The sequence below is a fragment of the Colias eurytheme genome, chromosome 17 (assembly GCF_061535395.1).
Source record: "Colias eurytheme isolate Ceu_HAF_F1 chromosome 17, ilColEury1 Martin Lab GWU primary, whole genome shotgun sequence".
NCBI lineage: Eukaryota > Metazoa > Arthropoda > Insecta > Lepidoptera > Pieridae > Colias > Colias eurytheme.
In genome coordinates this window covers 8409792-8432801 of record NC_142996.1, presented here as the reverse complement: position 1 = coordinate 8432801, position 23010 = coordinate 8409792, and the positions used below count along the sequence as shown (strand labels likewise).

Below are 23010 nucleotides of genomic sequence, written 5' to 3'. Positions count from 1 at the left end.
GGGTTGTTAATTTCGTAAATGTTTAATTTGTCATTACGGCGTAACTTTTACGCGATATGCTGCGACCGATGAACGAAGAGGTTTTTTTGAAGGGGGCACTCGCTACTGGCGATATCGCGATGACTGCTTACGAGGCGCACATGTTTTGTATAAGTGAGCCATTAGAAACGCTCTGTAGGTAGTTTATATACTGTTCATATTTTCTTACTGTGTCCAGTCAGTTATAATTATAGTTTCAATGTGAGTTGACACTTCAGACAGATGACCGTGAACGTGGTTTTATGAGTAACGTTAGACTAGTTTCCTTGCAAAAAACATAACGATGTGAAATGATGAATTTATTTGCGAGTAACGTGTAGATGTAGACACATACAATATAATCACAGAAACAGTATATGAACGCTTAGGTGTGTGTTTAGGTTTATTTACCTTAAATGTTAATAGTTTTGTCAACATAGTACTATAGTATAGTTGTCTCTGTTGTCCTTTATATGATTGTGTGGATGTATAGTTTCTTTACCAGAATATCTAAATGTAATAAAACGCACACACATGACACATGTTCCCTAAAATATTTCAAGACACATTCATTTAATACGACATCCTTTCTTATAACTAAGCCATTATACTGTTATTTCTTTTTTTATACATGCTGTTACTCTTCTAACTGTACATTAACGTGAATAAAATGCAAGCAGAAAAACTGCACTGGACATATAAACAACTAGCGGTCCGCCCCGGCTTCGCCCGTGGCAATAAAAGGTAGCCATGTTCTTTCTCAGGGTCTAAAGATTATCTGTGCCAAGTTTCATCAAAATCGGTCCAGTAGTTTATGCGTGAAAACCATACATACATACAAACCTTTCTGCTTTATAGTATTAGTATAGATAGATTTTTACGAAAATACAAGTCATGCACAATAGATACATTTTAATATCCATATATTGCTTGTGAACGAATAAACGATACAATTCGCTAAAATATTATTAAAATATGACACAACACCAGCTGTTGAGTGGTGGCTAAACGATGACACAGGCCAGCAACATCGGTCCCTGATTGAACCAATTAATAACCGCTTCCGCGTATCCAACGCAAATATGTTTTAAATACCGTTATGTGCTTTATTTATTACGCAGAAACTGTATTAGCTGCTGTTTGTGAAATTTGTTGGTAATGCATTTTCGGAACACACATTGAATTACGAGCAAATCTACATAATTACGGAGATAAATAAAGTAACTAGAATATTTGAAATTCCGAAAACCGCTTCGTTTACATGCAGAAATCTTTGCCATTTTTCTGTATGCAAAAATAATTACAATCTGCATACATTTTATTAATTAATAGTGATCCCTCATTGTCGGATTTGACTATCTCATTCGCCTCTCACCATACTCGTCAAATCTGTAGATCTTAATTAAACAATAACATTCAAAATAATCAAGTGCACGTGCACGGAACTCAATAAAATATCTACGAGACTCCTGCGTGTTCATATATAACATACAAAATATTCGAATTAATCTATTAAAAAAAACATCGAACAAGAGAGAAAATAAAGCTAGAAACACAAATACGATATTGCATACACCGTAACGCACTGCACAGTGCATCGTGTACTCAAACTGCCTACAAAGCTTAACTGGAGGTAACACGAAAATCCCTCGCACGTCCCAGGAAATCCTGACGAATAGTGACCCTATCTGCCCGCCTAAATGTATAATCGGCGACACAAGTTCATTCAATAAATAATTCATTCATTATTAAAAATACATAAATATCTTAATAAATATTCAAGTTATTTCAGACTGTTAACAATGACATTAACAATTATTATACAGTTTATTTGAATCCTAGCTTTCCGCTCGCAGCTTCACCTGCGTTGTATAAAACTTAACAAATAATATGGTAAAGCCTTCCTCGAGAACCACGAATCATCCACTGGTAAAACAAAATGACACTCGGTCCATAGTTTTTCAGTTTACCCCGAACAGACAGACAGACGCGACGGACGATTTTGTTGTATACAAACTGAAAATGGCGACAATAACATTTGCTTTTAAAATAACCCAATATTCTAGACGCATTTGCAACAGGATGGTCGGTTCCTCCCAGGCTAACCTTACACATCCGCGTTGAATGCGTGCCATAAATCCTCATATCCCTTAAGATAAATATGTCTGGATGCAATTTTTATAGCGTTACATAAACTGAATGTTTATTAACGTCAAAATTATAATCTGGCTTTGTACCTTTTAATAGCATATTATGCGTCTGTTCATACGTCATATGCTTAAAATGAATCGTGTTGTAATTATAATGCTGCACAGTGCATATATTAATGAAACTAAAAAACACGCTTACACTCATGAAATTATTGTATTGACACCAATCTTTGATAAGTGTTTGTATTAAAACTGTCCGGTTAAACTGGATCAAAACAGTAAACTCTAAAGGAGTCTGTTACACACAGACATTTCGGTGAAGCTATTAAAAGCGTGTCAAAAATAAACTATTAATTTGAAATGTGTTACGTAAGCGAGTGTACACATTACCATATCACTGTGTTATCCCTGTACCTGCTACTTTCAGTGATTGCCCCATTCGACTGCCACTATCGACATGGACATTTTCAACAAGCATTAATATGTTGTTGAAAGGAGATTTACATAGAAATGATAATTTTATTTTGAGAATTATGCTGTTCACACACATTTCTCACGTGGGGTGTGTGTTATAAATGATATAAAGATTTGAAATTTATTTTTAAGTATACTTATGCATAATGCGTGTTAATAATCTTAATTCAGATGCAACTTATAAGCGTTGATGTTGCAAATTATATAAAAAGAAACTTTGAACACATACAAGTAGAGTTAAGTATTGTATTGCAGTTATGTACATATTACAAAACTGTAAATTTAACATTGCGCCGTTACAACACGCCACCATCTTATCGTTTGTTGTCTCGTTGTTCGACAAATTTAATTTACCCACGTAACAAATGTCTAATTTATCTCAAAGATTAATTGTACCATTTGACGTGTGAAGTCTGTTCAATTATTCAGACTCTGCCATCGATAATTCCATTAATTCACACAACAACACCATTCCTTTTAAAAACGATTAATATCACTTCTATCAATAAACGTATAAAGGCAAACGAAAACAATCAATTTAATTCTCCGATCCGTAATCCGGCAACAATAAATAAATACTTTTAAAACCATCACCAGTCAGCGACAGAAAAGCAATTAATGAACAAGCAGGGTACGTATTAACGAATATCAAACAAAGGCGGCCTCACACGAGCCGCGGATTCAATTAACTCAAATAGGATTTCAAATCGGCTTCCATAACGCGTTCAAAGTTAATTAAAATATCCCTAATTACGCAGCGACAGCGAGAGCGTCGCCCGAGCAAACTCGGCCCCGCGGTGGGCGCCAAAGTGTTCCGCAATGTTTGTACATTATTAGAGCAAGTTTCTCCGCCCCTGTTTGCATACAAGTTGGGAACGCTCCGTTTTATTTACCCTCGGTTCGAGCGTGCGCCAACTTCGCAGCACTAAATCCTGGCGGGGTGTACGCGATTCTATCGAACCCGTATGCAATATCCTGCTCGCAGAATATACACACATATTGTCTTGCTCGATACGACAATAGGTATTTACGGGGCGCTGCGGCGGGCGATCGAGTTGCCTCATCCCAATGGGTAGGAGTAAAACAATCAGCGAAACAGAAACAAACTCGCTCCGAACCGAATGTACAAGGGACGTGACTGGATATACGCATGATCGGTAAAAAAGCGGGAACCCGCCGGAATACCAATCTGAATATGGAAATGGCGGTCGACCGGATTCGCAATGCGGGCAGATAAGGATTTTATAGCGAAAATCTACATTCGGCCGGGTAAACAGATGAAAATAGATGTATTCATGTTAAATGCTCCCAATGATACGAAAGCGTATTCAATCCTATCAGAAAAGTAATGAATTGTCTTTGTATTTTCGAATAAATGAGCAGTGACAATCGAGGCGTAGTGGTCTGGAATCTGAATACAGTACGGTAACTTAAAGTCGAAGCTTATATCCGAGCTACCCCATAGAAAATAATATGTACCTACCCTTAAATAGCCATTATTTTTCAGTAATTATTTTTATGTTCGAGATATTTGATCCATTTTTCATAGGAATGTGTATGTGTGTTTCATAGAAATAGGTTTTTACCTATTCAGTATTTCAAACACAAAATATGGATAAAATAATAGCATTCATAGCAACATTTACAAAATACAATATCTTATTTCAAGACTGACAACAAAACTTGCGGAAAACTTTAGCTGTCGAATAAATTATTCATTTATGATAATAATATACATAATATCAAATCACAATTCTCATTTCGTTCGTGTTTTCTCTGAGGATCGTCGGGAATTGTTTGACTTTTGCTTATGCCAAGTTTTATAGAGGGCTAAAAATAATAAAATATTATGGTGATGAGCACTTCCGAGTGCCTTATTGAATATTTTAAATATATTACATACTAGGTGTGCCCGTGAACAAGTATTTTTATAGCTCATGTATAACACATCTGGTAAATACCTAACCTACATCTTTTCCAAACATCGTCAAAATCCGTTCATTAGTTTTCACGTGTAATAATTACAAAGATGCCGGATCTTTGTAACTCTTTATATCAGATATAAGTACCTATATTCTTACAGCCGTACAAATAAAAACTTGCTTATTCAAACCTTATGCAATGCATAGATATGATAAGAATAAATAAAGAATAAGGATGTCATAATTTCTTACAAATAAATTTGGAATAACGTCGATGTAACTATGCTCACGCTATGCAATAGGCGCGAAGCGGCAACGTCGCAATTCATTCACAAAATTATGAAAAACATTGAAATTGTCTACGGTTAAGCCTTGGTGCTGTCATTTTGCTGACGCTCGTTTGACTTCGTCGAATTTGTTGTGAAGTTTCATCATACGATGTTCTGTTTATTTATTTTTTAAATATTTATTGGAAATAATTTAAATATATCATTAAATATGCAAGCAAATGATAGATAACGCTATCCGATATCTGGAGAACAGAAGATAAACCCACCATGAGATAGAGAGTTGCCAAATAACTGGTACTCAAAACATAGGTACAACTCCAGGCTTAGAAGATTTATATTTTCAACGAAAGTGTATATTATTATTGTGATTAGTTTAGAAATAAGTTTTATGTAATATGTATGGTTTGGCGCATGTTGTAAATAAATAAATCATTATAAATATCAAAAGGGTTTTTTATAATTTCGTATATTTTGACATTTCATACAAATTTTCCATTTCAATAGGTACGTAATGAAATTATTAATTTGCTCAACTTTTTCTACTTCTCGTATTACTCTCATTGCTATTATCTCAAATTTAGATTGAAAATTGCTTCTAAAACTTGTAAAACACAGCACAATGTACTAAAAGATATGTTATAACTCGGTTATGTCAGACTTATACTAGGGTGGTAGCCGTAATAAGGACGGAATAGCATTAGTATGAATACTTATTACAAAGTTATACTAGGTTACATTTATTTCGTGTTTATTTGTATGATTTTTCCATATTCTTAGTTTATTCTTTGCATAAAATGTTATAACTCGTTTATTTGTACGGCTGTTACAGTTTTACGTTTATAATAAAATAAATACCATTATTACACCTAAGTATTAGAAAAATAGATGTAATTACTTATTTACTTTTTTTAGAAATTCACTGGAATTAGAATTAAAACAAACCCTGTGATTTTGCTGATCACTTTAATATAACATGTATATAGTCACGAGTACGGCGTAACGCAAAAATTTCACGAGTACGGCGTAACGCAAAAATTTCACGAGTACGGCGTAACGCAAAAATGTCACGAGTACGGCGTAACGCAAAAATGTCACGCGCGCGGCGTAACGCAAAAATGTCACGCGCGCGGCGTAACGCAAAAATGTTACACAAAATTTTTGTCCACCCCCGATAAAGAAGTTTCACTTCAAAAATACATGACTTGTATGAATTTCTTAAAATTATGAATACATAAATTAGTTAGGAAGGAAAAAGAAGAAGAGACGTGACCAAGATGCACCCGTACACAAAACAATTTAAAATAACAATTTCACGTCATTATCCATTTGGACGCACTATAATTGAAATAATCTACGAAAAATAAGAAACGGAATAATTTTGAGTATAATTATACGAATGATTACCGTAAACGACATAATGACTTGAGAAAGGAAGGTTCTAGAGACTTTGGTACAATGATTTAACCCAAATTAATATGCTTTCTATGTGTCGCAAGCAAATTGTATTATTTCGCCGTTTACAAAAGCTCGGCATTTTGTAATATGTCGAATTCGTAATCAGAAATTTTTCGTTTGGATAAGGGGGTGGGTTAGGTTAGGTTCGTGTTTTTAAAACAACACAGAAATAGGAGCACCACGGGGCGCCGTCGGCTCGCGATCGTCTTTTTGTAGAATTGCGGAAAAAGTTAATCCTCAGTATATAACGAAATGCCGAGCATGTGTAAACGACGAGATTATACAATTTACCTGCGACATATGCAATACATTATGAACAAACACACATATTACTGTAAAGATATTTGTATGATCGCTCAACTGATGATATACAGCGTGACCCGCCGTCGGTGTACTATGCTCAATGGATCTAATATAGTTATTCAAATGCAGATTATATAAAACTATGTATTGCCTTTTCGAAAGCTATAGTGGATTAGTTAAAACGATGCGATGCATCGACAAAGTTATCACGCTAACAATTTCCGCGCATTTTATTGACGTGACAACGTCTTATAATTCGATAGAGCCGGTTGCACGCACGAAAAAACATGACTCATGCGGCGTTACCTCGCTCTGAGGCGTTCTATGTAAGGCTTGAAGTGTAAGCGAGAGCGCGGAACGAGCGACAAAGAAGCACAATCGGCCGTTGTCACGTTCAACTATCGTCAGTAAACCGACTTTACAGACAACCAAATTTTTTTTTATAAAACAACCGACAAAGGAGCTGGCGGTGTTGATGAAGGTGATCACCGCCGCCCATGAGCCATTGCAACGTTAGGAAACCTTGCGATTGCTTTGCCGGCCTTTGAGAGACGATTCAAACATTACTGCAACATTTTAGTTACATCACAATACCCCTTGAATAATTAGTATTTTTTTTTTAAGTTTTACTTGTTTACATGCTTTTAAATAATTGAAAACATTTTAATAAGTTAAAATCCGTGAATAATGTTCTAATTCGAACCTGCGTTATTCGCCATACCTCGACGACAACCTAAGTTTCCACAACAATTTTTTAAGTGAAAATTTCTTTAGCGGCGTTGAGCACTTTTACTGTAATGGGTATAAAATCTTAAACTCGCGTCAGGACACGTGACCTGATCGAAAAAGCGTAAGACGGATGGATATCAAACATGCTCAACGTTAATAATCAAGTTTTCACTTCTGCCGGCACTCCCGGAGTGCAACCCGTCTTTTATTTTTTAAATAAGACAAGCACATGCAACTAACCATGAACAGTGAGCTCCGAGTCCCTATTCAGCTCGTACAGCCGCAGCGCTTCATCTAACTCCAACTGGGTTGATATCGTGCATGGATCACCTTCTTCGTCCACCCACTTCATTGTGAACACCTGCAAATGAAAAATCCATGACATATCAATAGGATACATAAGTTATACACAAATAATCAAGGAATATCCTCACAGTTAACATTTTTTATTAACTATCATTAACTATCAGATTTTTTAAATGACAAACATTAAGATTTTTAGGTTAGGATTACTAATTAGAACTTTTGAAACCATAAGATACAAGCATTGATAAGCTTGATTTCCCATTATTAAGTAGTAATTGTATATGCACTTCCATAAACTAAATACTGTTAGAAGTAAATTCATAAAATACTATGTGAACAATGAACATCTTTCAAATAGTCTCATGCAAAATATGAAAAATAATTAAGACTGAATACAATGTATAGCTTCCATTACCGCATACCAAATCCATTTTAATGAACTATTTATATCAAAATCTCATTTCATTTATTTTCAGTGAATCATCACTTTTCTGATCTTAAAAAACTAGGTAATAAAGTTGTTATAAGTAACTAAAGTCCGGTCGCGGAGCAGAAAGAATTTCGTACAATGACCTCTTTACCTACTGACAGTGGTCACAAACATTTTTGAATGAAGTGCAGTTTACATTAAATATTTGGAGGAGAAAATGTTTTTTACTAATTTATTATTAACATATTTTAACTATTATTAATATATTTTAACTTTTTCAATAACCACGGTATATTATATAAAAAAAGTGTGCGTGTACACCTTGTGTACACACATAAGAAGTGAAACTTCTTTATGACCTTATTTTTCATAAAATAATTTACTATATAGGTACAATATTACAGAAATACGTAAGTCTAACACGCGATTTCGACTTAGGCGGATTTTGATTGGGCATAAAGAGTTTGAGGTTTATTCTCATAAATGTTGAATTCACAAAATCATAATTGATCACCTGACACCAATCAAGCAAACACAAACCTTACGCTCTCAGGTTAAAGGTTTACAATCCCTAAGGACGGCGGTCATTGCACCTGTGCGAGCAAGACACATTATTTTTACAAGGGAGTGACAGTGACAGGTAATAACAGGTTAATGTACGAAATTCTTTCTGCTCCGCGACCGGACTTTAGCTGCTCCGCGCGGTTTCACCCCCGTGGCTCAACTCCTGTTGGTTGTAGCATGTATAGCCTATAACCTTCCTCGATAAATGGGCTATCTAACACCGAAAGAATTTTTCAAATCGGGCCAGTAGTTCCCGAGATTAGCGCGTTCAAACAAACAAACAAACTCTTCAGCTTTATAATATTAGTATAGATTAAGTAGTCAAGTTAGATCACCTGGTCAGGAGCAAAGCGACATATCGCTACCATCTCTTGTGTGAACTCCTCGAGGGTGATGTGATGGTTGATGTATGTGATCATCACATCACCACTGTACACTGTCTTCACTCGCACATCGTTTGCGTGATTGTCCTGGCCCACTAGCTGAGTCGGCATTGTTGCTGGTTATAACTGAAATTATAAATAGTATTGTGTAGAAAATTGATTTATACTTATAATTAAGTTATGATATAATGACATGAAACTTTACAAGTATAACAAAAATGAATTGAGATTAGGAGGAAGTTTTAAACAGTATTTTTATGCTCTATGTTCAATAAACAGTTGCATGCTCTATGTTCAATATATTCTTCAATACTAAACAAAATGTAAGAAACTTATCTTAAAAGGAATATTATGCAAACTTTAGTATAAAAAGATACTTTAAGCACTATACTATAAAAAGTCACAAATTTATGAAATAAAAAAGTTATGATAAACTATTTACTGTTATCTGAAATACCACCAGTTTAAAGTGAATGTAAAATACTAATTATTCCATCATTACTTCACTTATAACATTTCTTAAAATACAATAAGACACTGCAAAAGATTTTACAGTTATGTACTTATTTTACATTAAGGACACTTGGTAAGGTTTCTTTATATAACCTATTGTCCTAATAATAATAAACGAATATTAACTCGTTACTGCTAATTGTATTCATTTAGAAGAGTATAGTTATGTGATTTGCATCCCGTTTGGGCGAGTATAATAGCCGCTGAGGTGTAATATCACGGATAACATTCCCGTAACATGAATCACATAAATAAGAACAAAGATAACTCTAACATGCATGAATGTTTGAAAAGATATCACACATAAATCTTTGTAAATGCAAATCTCAAACAATTCGATGAAGTTACACAGAAAATTTAATACAATACCTATTTATTCGAAAAGTAGTATCAACAAAAGTTTGACACAACAACATTGAACTGACAAAAGTGACAAGGAGCCGTACAAGGAGCATTCATCAAACCTCAGCATCAAACTTATCTTTTGACATTTGAGGAAGAGGAAGCAAACAGCCCCCCTAGAAGTGGCTTTCTGTTACTCCAATCTACGTCAAAAGCTGTGGTAAAAAGAATCTCTGTTTGTTTTGTAATATATGTGTTATTTTTTGAGCGTGTTTGAAATAAATGTAATTTAAAGATAAATTTATTAATCATTTTCTAGTATTAAATGTTTATGACGTTAGCGAAAAGCTGTGGCGAAAAGTATACATATATTTACTCAGAGGAATACCTTATTCCTCTGAGTATATTTAATTAATGTGGTCATTTGTCTATAAACTTATGTCAAATCTGTGTCAAACAGTGCCAACTATTTAAAAATATCTCCCTTTTTTTAGGGAAAATTCGGTATAAATGTAGATGTTTGACTGTATTTACTATATAATACATATTATTATAACGTTTATGTAAATTCTAAAATGATGCTATTAATACTAAAACACTATAATATATTCTCTGTAGTAAAATATTCTTATTTCCCCTGCTACTTTCAAAGAAGATTGGTATTGTAATCTTATCGAAAATAGTAAAAAAATATAGGACTTAAAAAATCTACCTGAGACATAAATGTTGCAGTTTATTTCCTATTTCAAATTTCAAATATAGGACAAATTAAAATTGGAACATGGAAGTTGAATATGAAAAGTGGAAACACCAAAGAAAGTAGAAACACTCTTTGACTCTTGTCAATTCACAGTTGTCAAATCGGTGCACTGCCCTTATTATTTCCGATTTGTAATTATAACAGTTGAATTATTTGTTTCAGTGTATATTACTTATTATTCATACTTAATTTTAAAGCTACGCTATGGTAATACATTAATTAAACTAATATTGATGCTTCTATATACATTCGATTGCCTTGCACTTCAATACTAAATTGTTGTGATGACTAATACATCTTCTGTTTTATTTATTTCCAAATTTGATTTATTATAGACGGAACAACAGATGGACTGTGCCCTGGACTTAATGAGGAGATTACCTCCTCAGCAAATTGAGAAGAATTTAACAGACTTAATCGACCTAGTTCCGAGTTTGTGCGAGGACCTTTTATCGTCTGTGGACCAACCGCTCAAAATTGCTCAGGACAGAAGCAACGGAAAGGATTATTTACTGTGTGATTACAATCGTGACGGGGACTCGTATAGGTCGCCGTGGTCTAACACCTATGATCCACCTCTAGAAGATGGCTCCATGCCATCAGAAAGATTAAGGAAGTTGGAGATTGAGGCCAATCATGCTTTTGATCAATACAGAGAGATGTACTTTGAAGGTGGTGTCAGCTCTGTCTACCTCTGGGATATGGATCATGGTTTTGCAGGTATGAAATAGATTAACCCCAGTACACACTTTTCAGCATGTCTATTGTCTAATAAGACTAAGCTAATTTATTTGATATTGAACAATCAATATTTTGAGCAATAGCTGTAGCATGTATTGTGATATAGAATGTGCTTGTACTTACTTAGGTATTTCTATATAAAACATGTAATGAATTTAAATATATTAACTCCAAACTACACCTGAGAACCAATCCAAAATGCAATTTGATATAATTTTTAGAATGATTTAAAAATCACTGACATTCATATTATAAATTAAAATAAGAATTTGTCATCCATCTATCAATTTACAGGTGTCATTTTAATAAAGAAAGCGGGCGATGGATCTCAAAAAATCAAAGGTTGCTGGGACTCCATTCATGTGGTTGAAGTTGTCGAGAAGAGTTCTGGCCGCAACGCACACTACAAGCTAACTTCCACTGCAATGCTGTGGCTGCAAACTAATAAGGAAGGGAGTGGCACCATGAACCTTGGAGGCAGTCTGACTAGACAGGTTTGTTGTTTATAAAATTGAAAAGGATTATAGAGTATTTTACGTAATCTTGCTAATGAAGTACATACCAATTGAAGTTTATAAAAATTTTGATTTTGTAACAATTTGACTAAAATCTTAATTTCGTTCTGGGATAGAGCCAAGTAAGAGACATTTACATGAAGCAATATATTCAATAAAGTAGTTGTTCCAGTTATTTTGCTATAAAAGAAATTGAAACAACCTGTAAATTGAAAAGAGATGGTGACATTGATGATATGAACTTTATTAATTTTATAATTATGAAGACCAGATTATAACATTTCTCGGTAAAACTAAAGATAAACAAAAACTACTCATTATTTAATTATCAAAGTATAGAAAAAAATTGGTGTCAAGACGCGGGTGACGCATTGTGATTAAAGATTTCTATTTTTTTAAACTTTTTTCATATAACTATACAGCATTTTATTGCTATGCTTAATGCTTATATGAAACTTATAATGCCCCAGCCACACGACTCGACGAGTGGTATGGGAAGTGACGAGGGAAGTAGGCAGGGACGTAGTGTGGCCACGTTACTCGTCATGCCACTCGTCGTGCTCATCGTCCTGCTCACTGCTGTCGGCTTTTGCGCGCGAGTCAAAGGACCGGCAATACGAGTGCGAATTAGGGATGGGCGTCATGGAATCAACGGACTAGTTAAATTAACCGTCTATATGTACACTCAACGATTCGACTAGTCCATCGCTCACCAATGCACTAGTTGAATTCAACGGCTAAACAGTCTTATTGATAAGAATAAATTCTTTTCTTTGAAGTTTTTTAAAAAAAATATTTTTGGTTTACAAGACCAATGTTTTGAATTTAAACTATAAAAACAAACGATAATAAGTTTTTTAGTAATACTTTTTTTAAGGAGTATAATTTTTGTAAGAAAGCATAAATATTTATTAATTGTTTTATTGAGATTAGAATTTATTGTTTTAAGAATTTATTTAATAATAGTTATTTATTTTACACATGGACTAGTCGAAGATTTTAACTAGTTGAATGACTAGTTGATGAACGACATTTAACTATCTAGTCTCGTTGATGAAAAATACGTCGACGACCCATCCCTAGTGAAGAGCGTCGCGATTAATCGCGCGAGTAGAGCAGTGTGTGGCCAGACGGCAATATCGAGGCGAGCGGCAGCGCGATGAGCAGGACGAGGAGCAGCACGAGTAGCAGGACGAGTAGCATAGTGTGGCTGGGGTATAAGCATTTTTTATTCTTATAAGAATTGTAATTATTTCTTTTTCAAATATCTGCAATGTTTGAAAACCATAAATTCCTGATCAAACTTCTAGTAGGCTACACTTGTAACCACATTTACGGCATTCTATAGCCAGCGCATATATCTTATATTATGAAATCTTCTTCTGATACTGGCTCATAAAACAAAATTCTTCCACTATTTGCTTGCTGTTTGTGTGGTTCAATTAATTTTTTTTGCCTTTTTATTTTTTTCATCTACTTCATATTGTTATATTTCCTCTGATTGTTGGGTTGCCTGGTAGAGATAAGCCACCTAGCGATAAGGAGGTCACCTAGCGATAAGGCCGCCCTTTGCTGTATCTGTAGTCTTGTCTTTGTTTTATGTATTTTCAAAACAATAAATTATTTTCATTCATGCATTCATTCAAATCATATGTCCGCTTGATTGCCTTATAATACCCATTGAGATATTAATACTACGTATTGGTATATGGAGACGACACCGCCTAAATCACATATTATGTTCCGCTCAACATAGGTCATATGGCTTATCTGCACTCAGTCGCTTTAGCGCGATGGTCGCCTTCGTGTCTTGTTTGTTTTAAAGCAAAAAACCAAGAAACTCATCAAATATCGAGTGTGTTGCGATATTGCACTTATAATTCTAGTAATGGGGCAAAGTGCAAAGAAATAACTTTTCATCGGTAATTAATTAGATAATCATTTTTAAAACTTGGTTCGAGCTAAATTTTTGGTGGGCGCCATTTTGCGTCATTTATCATAGACTAATAATTTAAGAAACGGCATTGGGTATGAAAGATATTTAGATAGTAATATTAGATGACGTAAATTTTTATAGTGGAAAAAAATAATTTTACACACTTAGAAAATATTGTACTGTGGATATTATTTGAAAAAAGGTTAAATCATGAAAGATGGAAATAAATTACCTGAGTATGTATCAATTTTTTTTTGTTACATTGATTGGTTTTAATTGAAAAGTTGATAAGTTTATTAGTAAATAATTTATTTATTAGATTAATTATATTTTTTTGTTACATTGATTGTTCTTAATTGATAAGTAATAGGCAAAATATTTACAAAGTTTCGCCTCTATAGCGGTGAGTCGATGACATCGCTTAATCTATGACTCACAAGCCGCCCCGCGCCGCCGCGCTTGCAGCACAGATTTTGTTCGTGGTGTCTCCTCTATACGTAGTAATAATAGCTCAATGATAATACCATGAAAAATAACTCTTTTCAGGCTGAACAAGACACAGCCGTTAGTGATGTGACGCCCCATATTGCGAACATCGGCCGCATGGTGGAAGACATGGAGAATAAGATCAGGAACACATTGAATGATATTTATTTTGGTAAGTCATTTCGTTTTTGTAAGTATTAAGTACCGGTTATAGTCATTGTTTATTTCTTTATTGCTCAGTTTCTATAAAGACAATTACTATTGATTTGTATGGGGAAAGTCACAATCCAAAACTGGCTATCCGCTATATCAAAATGTGACATATTGGCTGTGTGAAAAATTTTACAAAAAATATTTCAGTTTTGAGTTACTTCCTTCGGCCGAAGATTTTGTTAGATTGGACTACGTCCTTTGTAATTTCTGGAGATTTTATTGTACAACCAAATAATCATCATATGCAAAAGTTTTGCCGTGCGTTCGTGTCTCTTGAAGTAATAATTGACACTGTTGAGCTGGGAGCAATTTTGAGACCAACCCAATTAACCAATATTTTTAACCACGCTTTTCTGCAGTCATTACTACATCTATAGAGTAAATAATCAAAGTAGACTGTTTTGTTTTTTTGTTAATAAATAAAAAAACTAGCAAGTCCAGCTCAGCAGTGCATTTTCATGCAGTTTACAAAGGATAAGAGAGGATAATAAAAGACAAAATAATTTTCTACTCTTTATTAATGCTTAAGTGTAACAAAATGAAGTGGTAGAATTAATAAGGGTACTCATAACTCAATACTCACATAATTTTTTCTTAGTCTGAGTCTTTAAAATGTCCGCTTTTTAAAAGGATACTGTTTAACATTTTTGCAAATACATTTTTCATTTATGCTCCGCTCCTATAGACCACAATTTGATTTTGTATGCCAAAATGTAACATAGGTAATTGTACATAAATGTATTGTATTATTTATTCTGTCGCAATACATAACACGTGTTATGTTTACAACTATCTATGATTACAGGTAAAACGAAGGACATAGTGAACGGCCTCCGCTCCACCGTGCCGGCGAACGTGGCGCGGCAGAAGGCGGCGCTGCAGCACGACCTCGCCGAGGCGCTGCTGCAGCGCCGGCAGGTCACGCGCGCCGAATGAGACACAGTACACACGGGTGAGTGGCTCTGGGGCAGCTCACACAGGGCACAGTACACACGGGTGAGTGGCTCTGGGGCAGGTCACATAGGGCACAGTACACACGTGTGAGTGGCTCTGGGGCAGGTCACACAGGGCACAGTACACACGGGTGTGTGGCTCTGGGGCAGGTCACACAGGGCACAGTACACACGGGTGTGTGGCTCTGGGGCAGGTCACACAGGACACAGTGCACGGTCTGCGCTCCACCGTGCCGGCGAATGTGGCGCGGCAGAAGGCGGCGCTGCAGCACGATCTCGAGTCTCTAGTAGACGATCCTTAAAATAAAATAAAAAAAGGTTTCATTTACAAATTGCTAAAGAATCGGAAATAAAGTTCTAGCTGCGAGATTTGAAACCGCGTCATGAGCCTTGCCGGGGCGCATTCCTATAATATCTTAAATATGATCAAATCTGCACAAGTGCTTAGAACGGGTACCACGAATATACTAAACTACTTATACATATGTATATATCTAACAGTCCGAATCACAAGACACAAACAATTCTGTTTTCCCTACTAATTTGTCTCAGTCCCAAAACACTTAATAATTTTCTCTCAATAACACTAAATAAATTTCATTTAATTCTATTTTTATTTTTGTTACAGATGATTTGGAGTTTTTGGGTTAAAACTAACAACGACGATAGAAGTTCAAGAGGGAATTATTAATAATATAATGTAAAAATTTAGTAAACAAATATTATTTGTATGCATCCAATTTGGTGCTTATATATACAGGGTGTCCCACTGTTGGTATACTAAGCTCAAAGGAGGTTATAGTTTTGCATACGCTGAGTACGTAAAAAATACTTAAAAAATTCCAGACGCATTTTTTTTTCAAATAGATGAATTCTTAAAACTCTATGTGTACACCCATAACAAGCAACCCGCCCATTTTTTCCACCAGAACGTGAGCTATCGTTTAAGATTATGTTTTCATAGACAAAATGCTCACATTAGGGAAGCGGTATATGCCGGCTGCGCGAAGCTAGAGAAGAAAACATGAATTTTCAGGAAAAAATTTGACGTAATTTTGTTGTTTATGTATTTTTTACGTGATCAGTGTATGCAAAACTACAAGTCCCTTCGCGCTTAGTATACCAATAGTGGGACACCCTGTATAGTCCATATTATTTAAACATTGTAACGTCTGTATATAAAAATTCTGAAATTGGCTGTTCTATTATCATGCATAAATTACTTATAAGTAAAAAAGTTCATTCAAATGATGTAAGTGTCTAATGAAAGTAACATGTCGGCTCAAAAAATTTTTAAGATTGATATTTTTGGCTTATATATTAGAAAAATGTGATTAAATGTAAACTTAGAATTGTTAGCCCAAACTATATCCATTTCATTTATTGCATTTACATTTCATTATTTGTATTGTAAAGTAGAAAACGTATTTTAAAAATAAGAAATTCACTATATTCTTGTTTTATTTTAATACAATTAACTATGATGTATGAAAAGGAAGTTGTAATCTTTCTTGTTGCAATAGTTTTAATTGGCCTCTCTAAATAAAGATTTATTTATCTGAAATTATTTGTTTTATTGTGGACAAAATAATGGCATTTTTATATTCTACATTCTGAATGCATCTTTGTCAGACACCGCATTCGTGACCACCGGCATTATGGTCCAAGATCCGGGATTAGAAAAATATAATACTCTCACTTTACTCTCATATCTGTTAACAATTTTTATTATATCCTGCGGTGTTCCCGAACAACTACGCGTACATGTATAAAGGCCGGCAAAGCACCTGTAAAGCTATCAGTGTTACAAGACGTGTTTATCGGCGGTGGTGACTACTTAACACCAGGTAGCGCAAGCAAAGGGGGCAGGTCCCTTTGCTTGCTCTGTCATAACAAAAGGAAAAATATAGGTCTACCCATGGACGTATAAAAAAAGACGGACGCCGTATTACGAACTAACAACGTGAAGCCACCATAGTAAGCTAGCGATCGTGTAAAGACAATAAACACGCACACACTCTCACCATAGTAAGCTAGTCGGCCGCCATTACGTCGTTAACTACCGACTGATTAACTGCGTCACTGTTTCACAAAAAATATTTAAAATGCCGTCTTGCGTGGTTAAATGGTGTCGCAACAGTACAATTTTAAATAACAAATCACAAGGGATTACATTCCACAGGGAAGCAAGTTATTTCTTTTATGTTTTAATGACAAAATTATTACGGCAAAATTTATAGAAAAAAATACAGCCGCCATTGTCATCAACACAGCTGTTGTCATGGCAACATGGCACACACACATGTATGTTTCGCCGCCATTACTAGGCTTCACGCAATGTTTAGGCGATATACCGTCCGTCTTTTTTTATACGTCCATGGGTCTACCAGAATCTGATGGCATATTTATATTTAAGAAATAAAAGATTTTTATGTGGCAACTTATTTGACAACTATCAAATTGGATGTCAAATTATTTGTCTTTTTTGCAGTTGATGAATAATTTTTAAGATTTTGTCTAAAAAATCTTCGAATATGTCGAAAAAGCCGCTGCGATCACAAGCAAGAGGTGTTGTTTATAATGCGTATAGAAAAACATTCGATGAAGAAGGGTCAAACACATCACAATTTTCAATTTTGAAGATTTTATTGGTAAATTGGACTTACCCGTTTTGATACTATAAATTAAAAAATATTATATATGTAGGTAACTATAATATTGTTTGTTGATTAGAATATAATTTTATGAAAACTTATTACAGGAGTTTCCAATACTTACGGCTATTCGTCAAGTCCAAGCTGTCCAAGTCAATTTTATAATGTGTGTCTGTTAATACTTACGAAAATAAACATAATTTTATTTTTATTTTATTTTATAAAAAATTATAAGCAGTTTTGATCTACATTATCATTATATCGATATTTTCACATGGCATACTGGTAATGAATATACAAATATAGGTATGTGTAAATAATAATATGTATTACCCGTATAAAAGTAATTTGTATAATTGTATATTATACATGTAAGTATGTACCTACGTAATATTAAGTGGATATCTCATTATTAAGTACAGTATTATCCACTTATGTAATGTGAGTAATGATATTGAGGACAAAATAAAAAATAAGCAGTATCAAGATCGTTCAGTCCATTTTCCCTAGGGTTGCACACTCAAAATTTTGATTTCCCTAATTGCCATCAGATTCTGGTTTACCTATACCTATTTATACCCGTGTCAACTGGCAATTTGAAATTAATTTGCACAGAGCAAGTAATTGTTAATCTGTGGACTGTGACACTGTCATTTGCAATGACACTTGACAGCCAAAGGTGACAGGCGGTGACAGGACACAGTTGTGTACAACTCGGACGAGTTAACTTGACACCTGAAAAATGGTCCTATCCCTTTCACTCCATTCTATTATCACGTGAGAGTGAAAGAGACGGGTATAGGTAGCAGGTGTCAAGTTGACTCTGTAATTTAACAGTAAATCAAAATCACAAATAAACCTGTGAAAAAAACTTTCAAATTTGTATTATCTTAGATCGTATTTTTCTTATTTATTTGTAATTTAAAACTCATGCACCGTGTGAAGAGAAGAAATGAACTATGATATCGTTGATTTATCCCAAGAATCGCCTGATGATGATTGTGTGAGCAAATGAGAATAAAATTATAATAAATCGACCATTAAAAAAACTTTAGAAGCATTTACAATTAATAGCATTCTATTTACCAATTAAATTAAACAATAAACTAATATTGTTCTAATGTGAATGTGAATTAAAAAAGCGTGATTATATTATTTTTAAACTAATTATATATCTTAAATATTTGTATATTAATTTTCATGCCTTCATTCCATAATGATATTGAAATCATCATAAGCATACATTTATCTTTAATATTTATATTTTAGGAGATTCTGGTGGATAATAACTGTAGTCTTGCATTTTTAAATATTAATTTAGAATCAGAAGATATTGTACCTGAACTAGCAGATATAATAAAACAATGTCTAAAAATAGAAAATACTACGGGAATGGTGAGAGTAATCAAGAGATCTCTGATGAGAGTATATTATGAAGCATGCCCAAATTATGTAAAATCAATACAATTTAAAAATGTAGTCAAAAATACCTTATGTTTAATAGAACAAGAACCACACATGAAATTTTTTCATATTAAAGGCTTGTGTGAGACATTAAAATTAAATAAAAAAAAGAAAAGAGTTAACTTGATACCTTTAGGACCCTGTACTAAGAGTGAGTATGATCTTTGTAAACAGACTGTCTCGTTTATTTAAAATAACTAGTGGTCCTTCTGTGGTACATATTTACGTTTTTTCTTCATAAGAACCATCCTCATACTCCAAGGTATATACTTAATAAAAAAAGAATTATCAAAATCGATCCACCTGTTCACACGTGATGCCATGACCAAGGAAAACGGGTTTCTTATAGATAGATTGTGTTTTCTAAGTATGTACATATATTTAGAACTCTTTAATTTACAAGAGACATTTTTGCCATTTCCTTACTGCAATCATTCTTAAGGAAAATCAACCAAATCACTGAAATTGAATTAAGTCATAATCAAGTGTAAATTGTAAACTTTAATACTATTAAATTTACAGGAAAATCACAATCGGTGAATAATAATGTTAAAAAGAAAAAAATTGAAATTATTGATTTAGATGATATTCAAGATGAAGAAATACCAAAGGAAAAGGAAATTACGCTTACTGAAGGAAAAGAAAATGAACGCTTAGATAATAAAATAGAAATAGAAATTTTTATACCTCCTAATGAAGAAACTCATGTATCATGGATGGATCAAAATAGAGTACATGAAGATCAAAATAATCACTTCTATGAGGTGCCTATTGAAAATGATGATGAAAATATTAGAAATGAAGATCCAAAATTGCTTGTAGTTCAAAGGACTGAACAAGTTGACCCTGAACAAGTAAAACAGATTGAACAAGTTGACCCTGAACAAGTAAAACAATCAAAAATTAAGATGCTTGAATGTGAAATAGCGGGATTGAAAGGTGTCATTGATCAACTGGATGAAGAAGTGGTTGATAATTATTCTAATTTTTCACCGTATGTGCAAAGTGAAGCGTATGTATTCAAACATAATTTTTTATTAAGTTATGTAGAAATGATTATGATCTGTATCTAATTTTCACGCTTGCTTTTTATTCATATGACTTATATTATGTATCTTTTTTAGATATTATTTGTATTTGATTTAGCTGTTCTGCCCTATTGCCCCTTTTTCTTATTTTCTCTCCATAAGAAACTTCCTTGTGCCTTCACAAAAACTTAAAAAAAATTCCCAAATTGATAAGGCCATACTCAAGTTTTAAGCTTTGCAACACATTTGACTATTCATATTGATTATAGTTTATACAGATTATAAATTGTACAAAAAGCAAAACTTATAAGTACATAAAATTTATTCTATTTTACATCACATTACAGGTATAAAAAGCGAGTAGTGAAGTTGTACCAAGAGTTATGTGAACTCACAGACTCGCAACCCGTCAAGAGACATGAGATTCACATAACAGTTTCCAAGGGCTTTTCTGAAGGACCGGCGAGAATCCTTGAAAATTTGCTAAATAATAATCTCAAAAGTAATGGATACCCCCCCTTTCCTACATTCATGGAAGTAAGGAAATGCGTGGAAATCGCGAATAAGAAATATAATCTTGGTTGGAAACCAGTTAAAAAATTTCAGGAAGGTTTGTAAATCAACTGTCATTGTGTGTTGAATATTTTGGAAAACTACTTTGATATTCTGTATTGATTGTGTTAAACAAAAAGATACTTATAATTATTGATTAACCTTAATCCATTCTTTATCCCTTATCTTTTAAAGCTGTTAACCATTTTGCAAAGGCTACAAATGGTTAAGGATGTTGTTTTATGGTGTTACCATGAAGCAACCCAGCAACCCAGCAAAATACATACAAATCCATGCATTTACATTATAAAATTATGGATTTACATATTTTTTTTTGTGTTACTTATGTGTACACTTATAAAATCCCTTCATAATATTAAAATTTAAAACTCCTGATATATATTTCGTATTGTATTCATCAATTCTGTACACATTCAAATTAAAGTATTTTTACACTTTTCTTTATCTAAATAATATGTATTTTTGATCAGCTTCAGCACTATTCGCGCAATGCGGTCGTGCGCTACAAAAGTTGCGGCAGCAGCGAGAGTGGGGCCACTTGTTGTCGCGGGTCAAACGGGAGAATTGCGAAGACCCCGCTGATACGGATGAAGCGCTACGGGCGAGGCTGGATGCTAATAAGGAAATTGCGAAACGGAAGGAAAATGAGATTTTTGATAGGTGAGTGTAGCGCCCATGTCGTAATTTGCTGATAGATTTAGTTAGTTACCGCAACACGCGGAATCACGCGGCATAACGCCGCAACACGCAAGATAAAATTCTTGTACAAATAAAATAAAAAAATGTTGTGTGGTTTTATGAAACCACGGTAAATGTAAAACTGTTCGAACGGTTCCGAACACTGCTTTGTGTAGCGCATGTCGCGTGTCGGTCGGCTGCCGAGTAGGTATACCTACTCGGCAGCCGCGATACACGCGACATGCGCTACACAGACCAAAAAGTTTGAGACGATGTAATAAAAGTTTCACTTTAATAAAAAAGTATGATGCCGCGTCACGCGTCATCACGCCGCAACACGCAGCATCACGCCGCAAAACATTAACATTGTCTGAGTTGATTTTAAGATTTAAATAACAAATTTCGATTTTATTCATTTTTAGTTAGTACGATTCCCAGTAGAAGCAAGTGAATTTTCGAAAATCTATGAATGCAGATCGTTTCTTTTTAAAAATAAAGGAATGTTTCTTTTCAGCAAAATTTGCTATCATTTGTATTACTGTATTTGTATTATTGCATTTGTATTTCAAGTAATTTCCCTCCAGGGCCCATCGCACAACACATAAATACAATACTTTATATAATAATATAATATATAAACTATTGTATTTGTGTTTCATATCTTTTGTAAACGAAAATTCGTATTTTTTTGGAATTAAAGTTGTTGTTTTAATCTTTACATTTTATTTTCAGATACGCTTCACTCGAGAACGAATTAGCCGCAGGCAATATTAGCAAACAAAGTGTTCAAAATGTAAACGGTACATCACAAAATAGCTTAGTGTCTATGGAGCCTAGTGATGAAAGTGATAGTGATAGTGACATAGTGTGGGATGATGATGATATCGATGGGGAAATGTTCCAACCTATTCCTATTAAAGTAGAAAACGATAATAAACAAGATAGTGCTATAGTGAAAGAGGAAAGTAAAGAAAACAATGAAGACATAACCAATTTGTTGCATGAACTTGGTGATGATTTTACAACGAAAATAATAGATATCGAAGATCCGTTTCTGGTTGTTGAGATTTCTGATAGTTCAGATGATGAAGTTTTATAGCATTATGTGAAAATAAATTATTTCTGTTTTA

The 23010-nt window shown here is 34.0% G+C and overlaps 3 protein-coding genes across 3 annotated transcripts in view; 2 read left to right on the top strand and 1 right to left on the bottom strand.

Moving 5' to 3' along the window:
- Positions 1 to 9142, bottom strand: part of aPKC (protein kinase C iota type) — a 193236-nt gene extending 184094 nt beyond the window's left edge. The window contains exons 1-2 of the mRNA XM_090111667.1: positions 8977 to 9142; positions 7582 to 7702 (exon numbers count right to left, since the gene is read on the bottom strand). Of these exons, the coding sequence (XP_089967793.1) occupies positions 7582 to 7702; positions 8977 to 9135 (280 nt within the window). The 5' untranslated portion in view covers positions 9136 to 9142. The remainder of the gene's footprint in view (positions 1 to 7581; positions 7703 to 8976) is intronic.
- Positions 9143 to 10690: 1548 nt separating this feature from the next.
- Positions 10691 to 16236, top strand: cpb (F-actin-capping protein subunit beta). The gene is made up of 6 exons (XM_090111896.1): positions 10691 to 10846; positions 10975 to 11359; positions 11675 to 11874; positions 14378 to 14489; positions 15336 to 15482; positions 16112 to 16236. The coding sequence occupies exons 1-5, from the start codon at positions 10844 to 10846 to the stop codon at positions 15464 to 15466; spliced, it is 831 nt and encodes a 276-aa protein (XP_089968022.1). The 5' UTR covers positions 10691 to 10843; the 3' UTR covers positions 15467 to 15482; positions 16112 to 16236.
- A 2730-nt stretch (positions 16237 to 18966) lies between these two features.
- Positions 18967 to 23010, top strand: LOC149901371 (daxx-like protein). The gene is made up of 6 exons (XM_090111946.1): positions 18967 to 19140; positions 19407 to 19752; positions 20124 to 20613; positions 20977 to 21239; positions 21673 to 21862; positions 22613 to 23010. The coding sequence occupies exons 1-6, from the start codon at positions 19090 to 19092 to the stop codon at positions 22977 to 22979; spliced, it is 1707 nt and encodes a 568-aa protein (XP_089968072.1). The 5' UTR covers positions 18967 to 19089; the 3' UTR covers positions 22980 to 23010.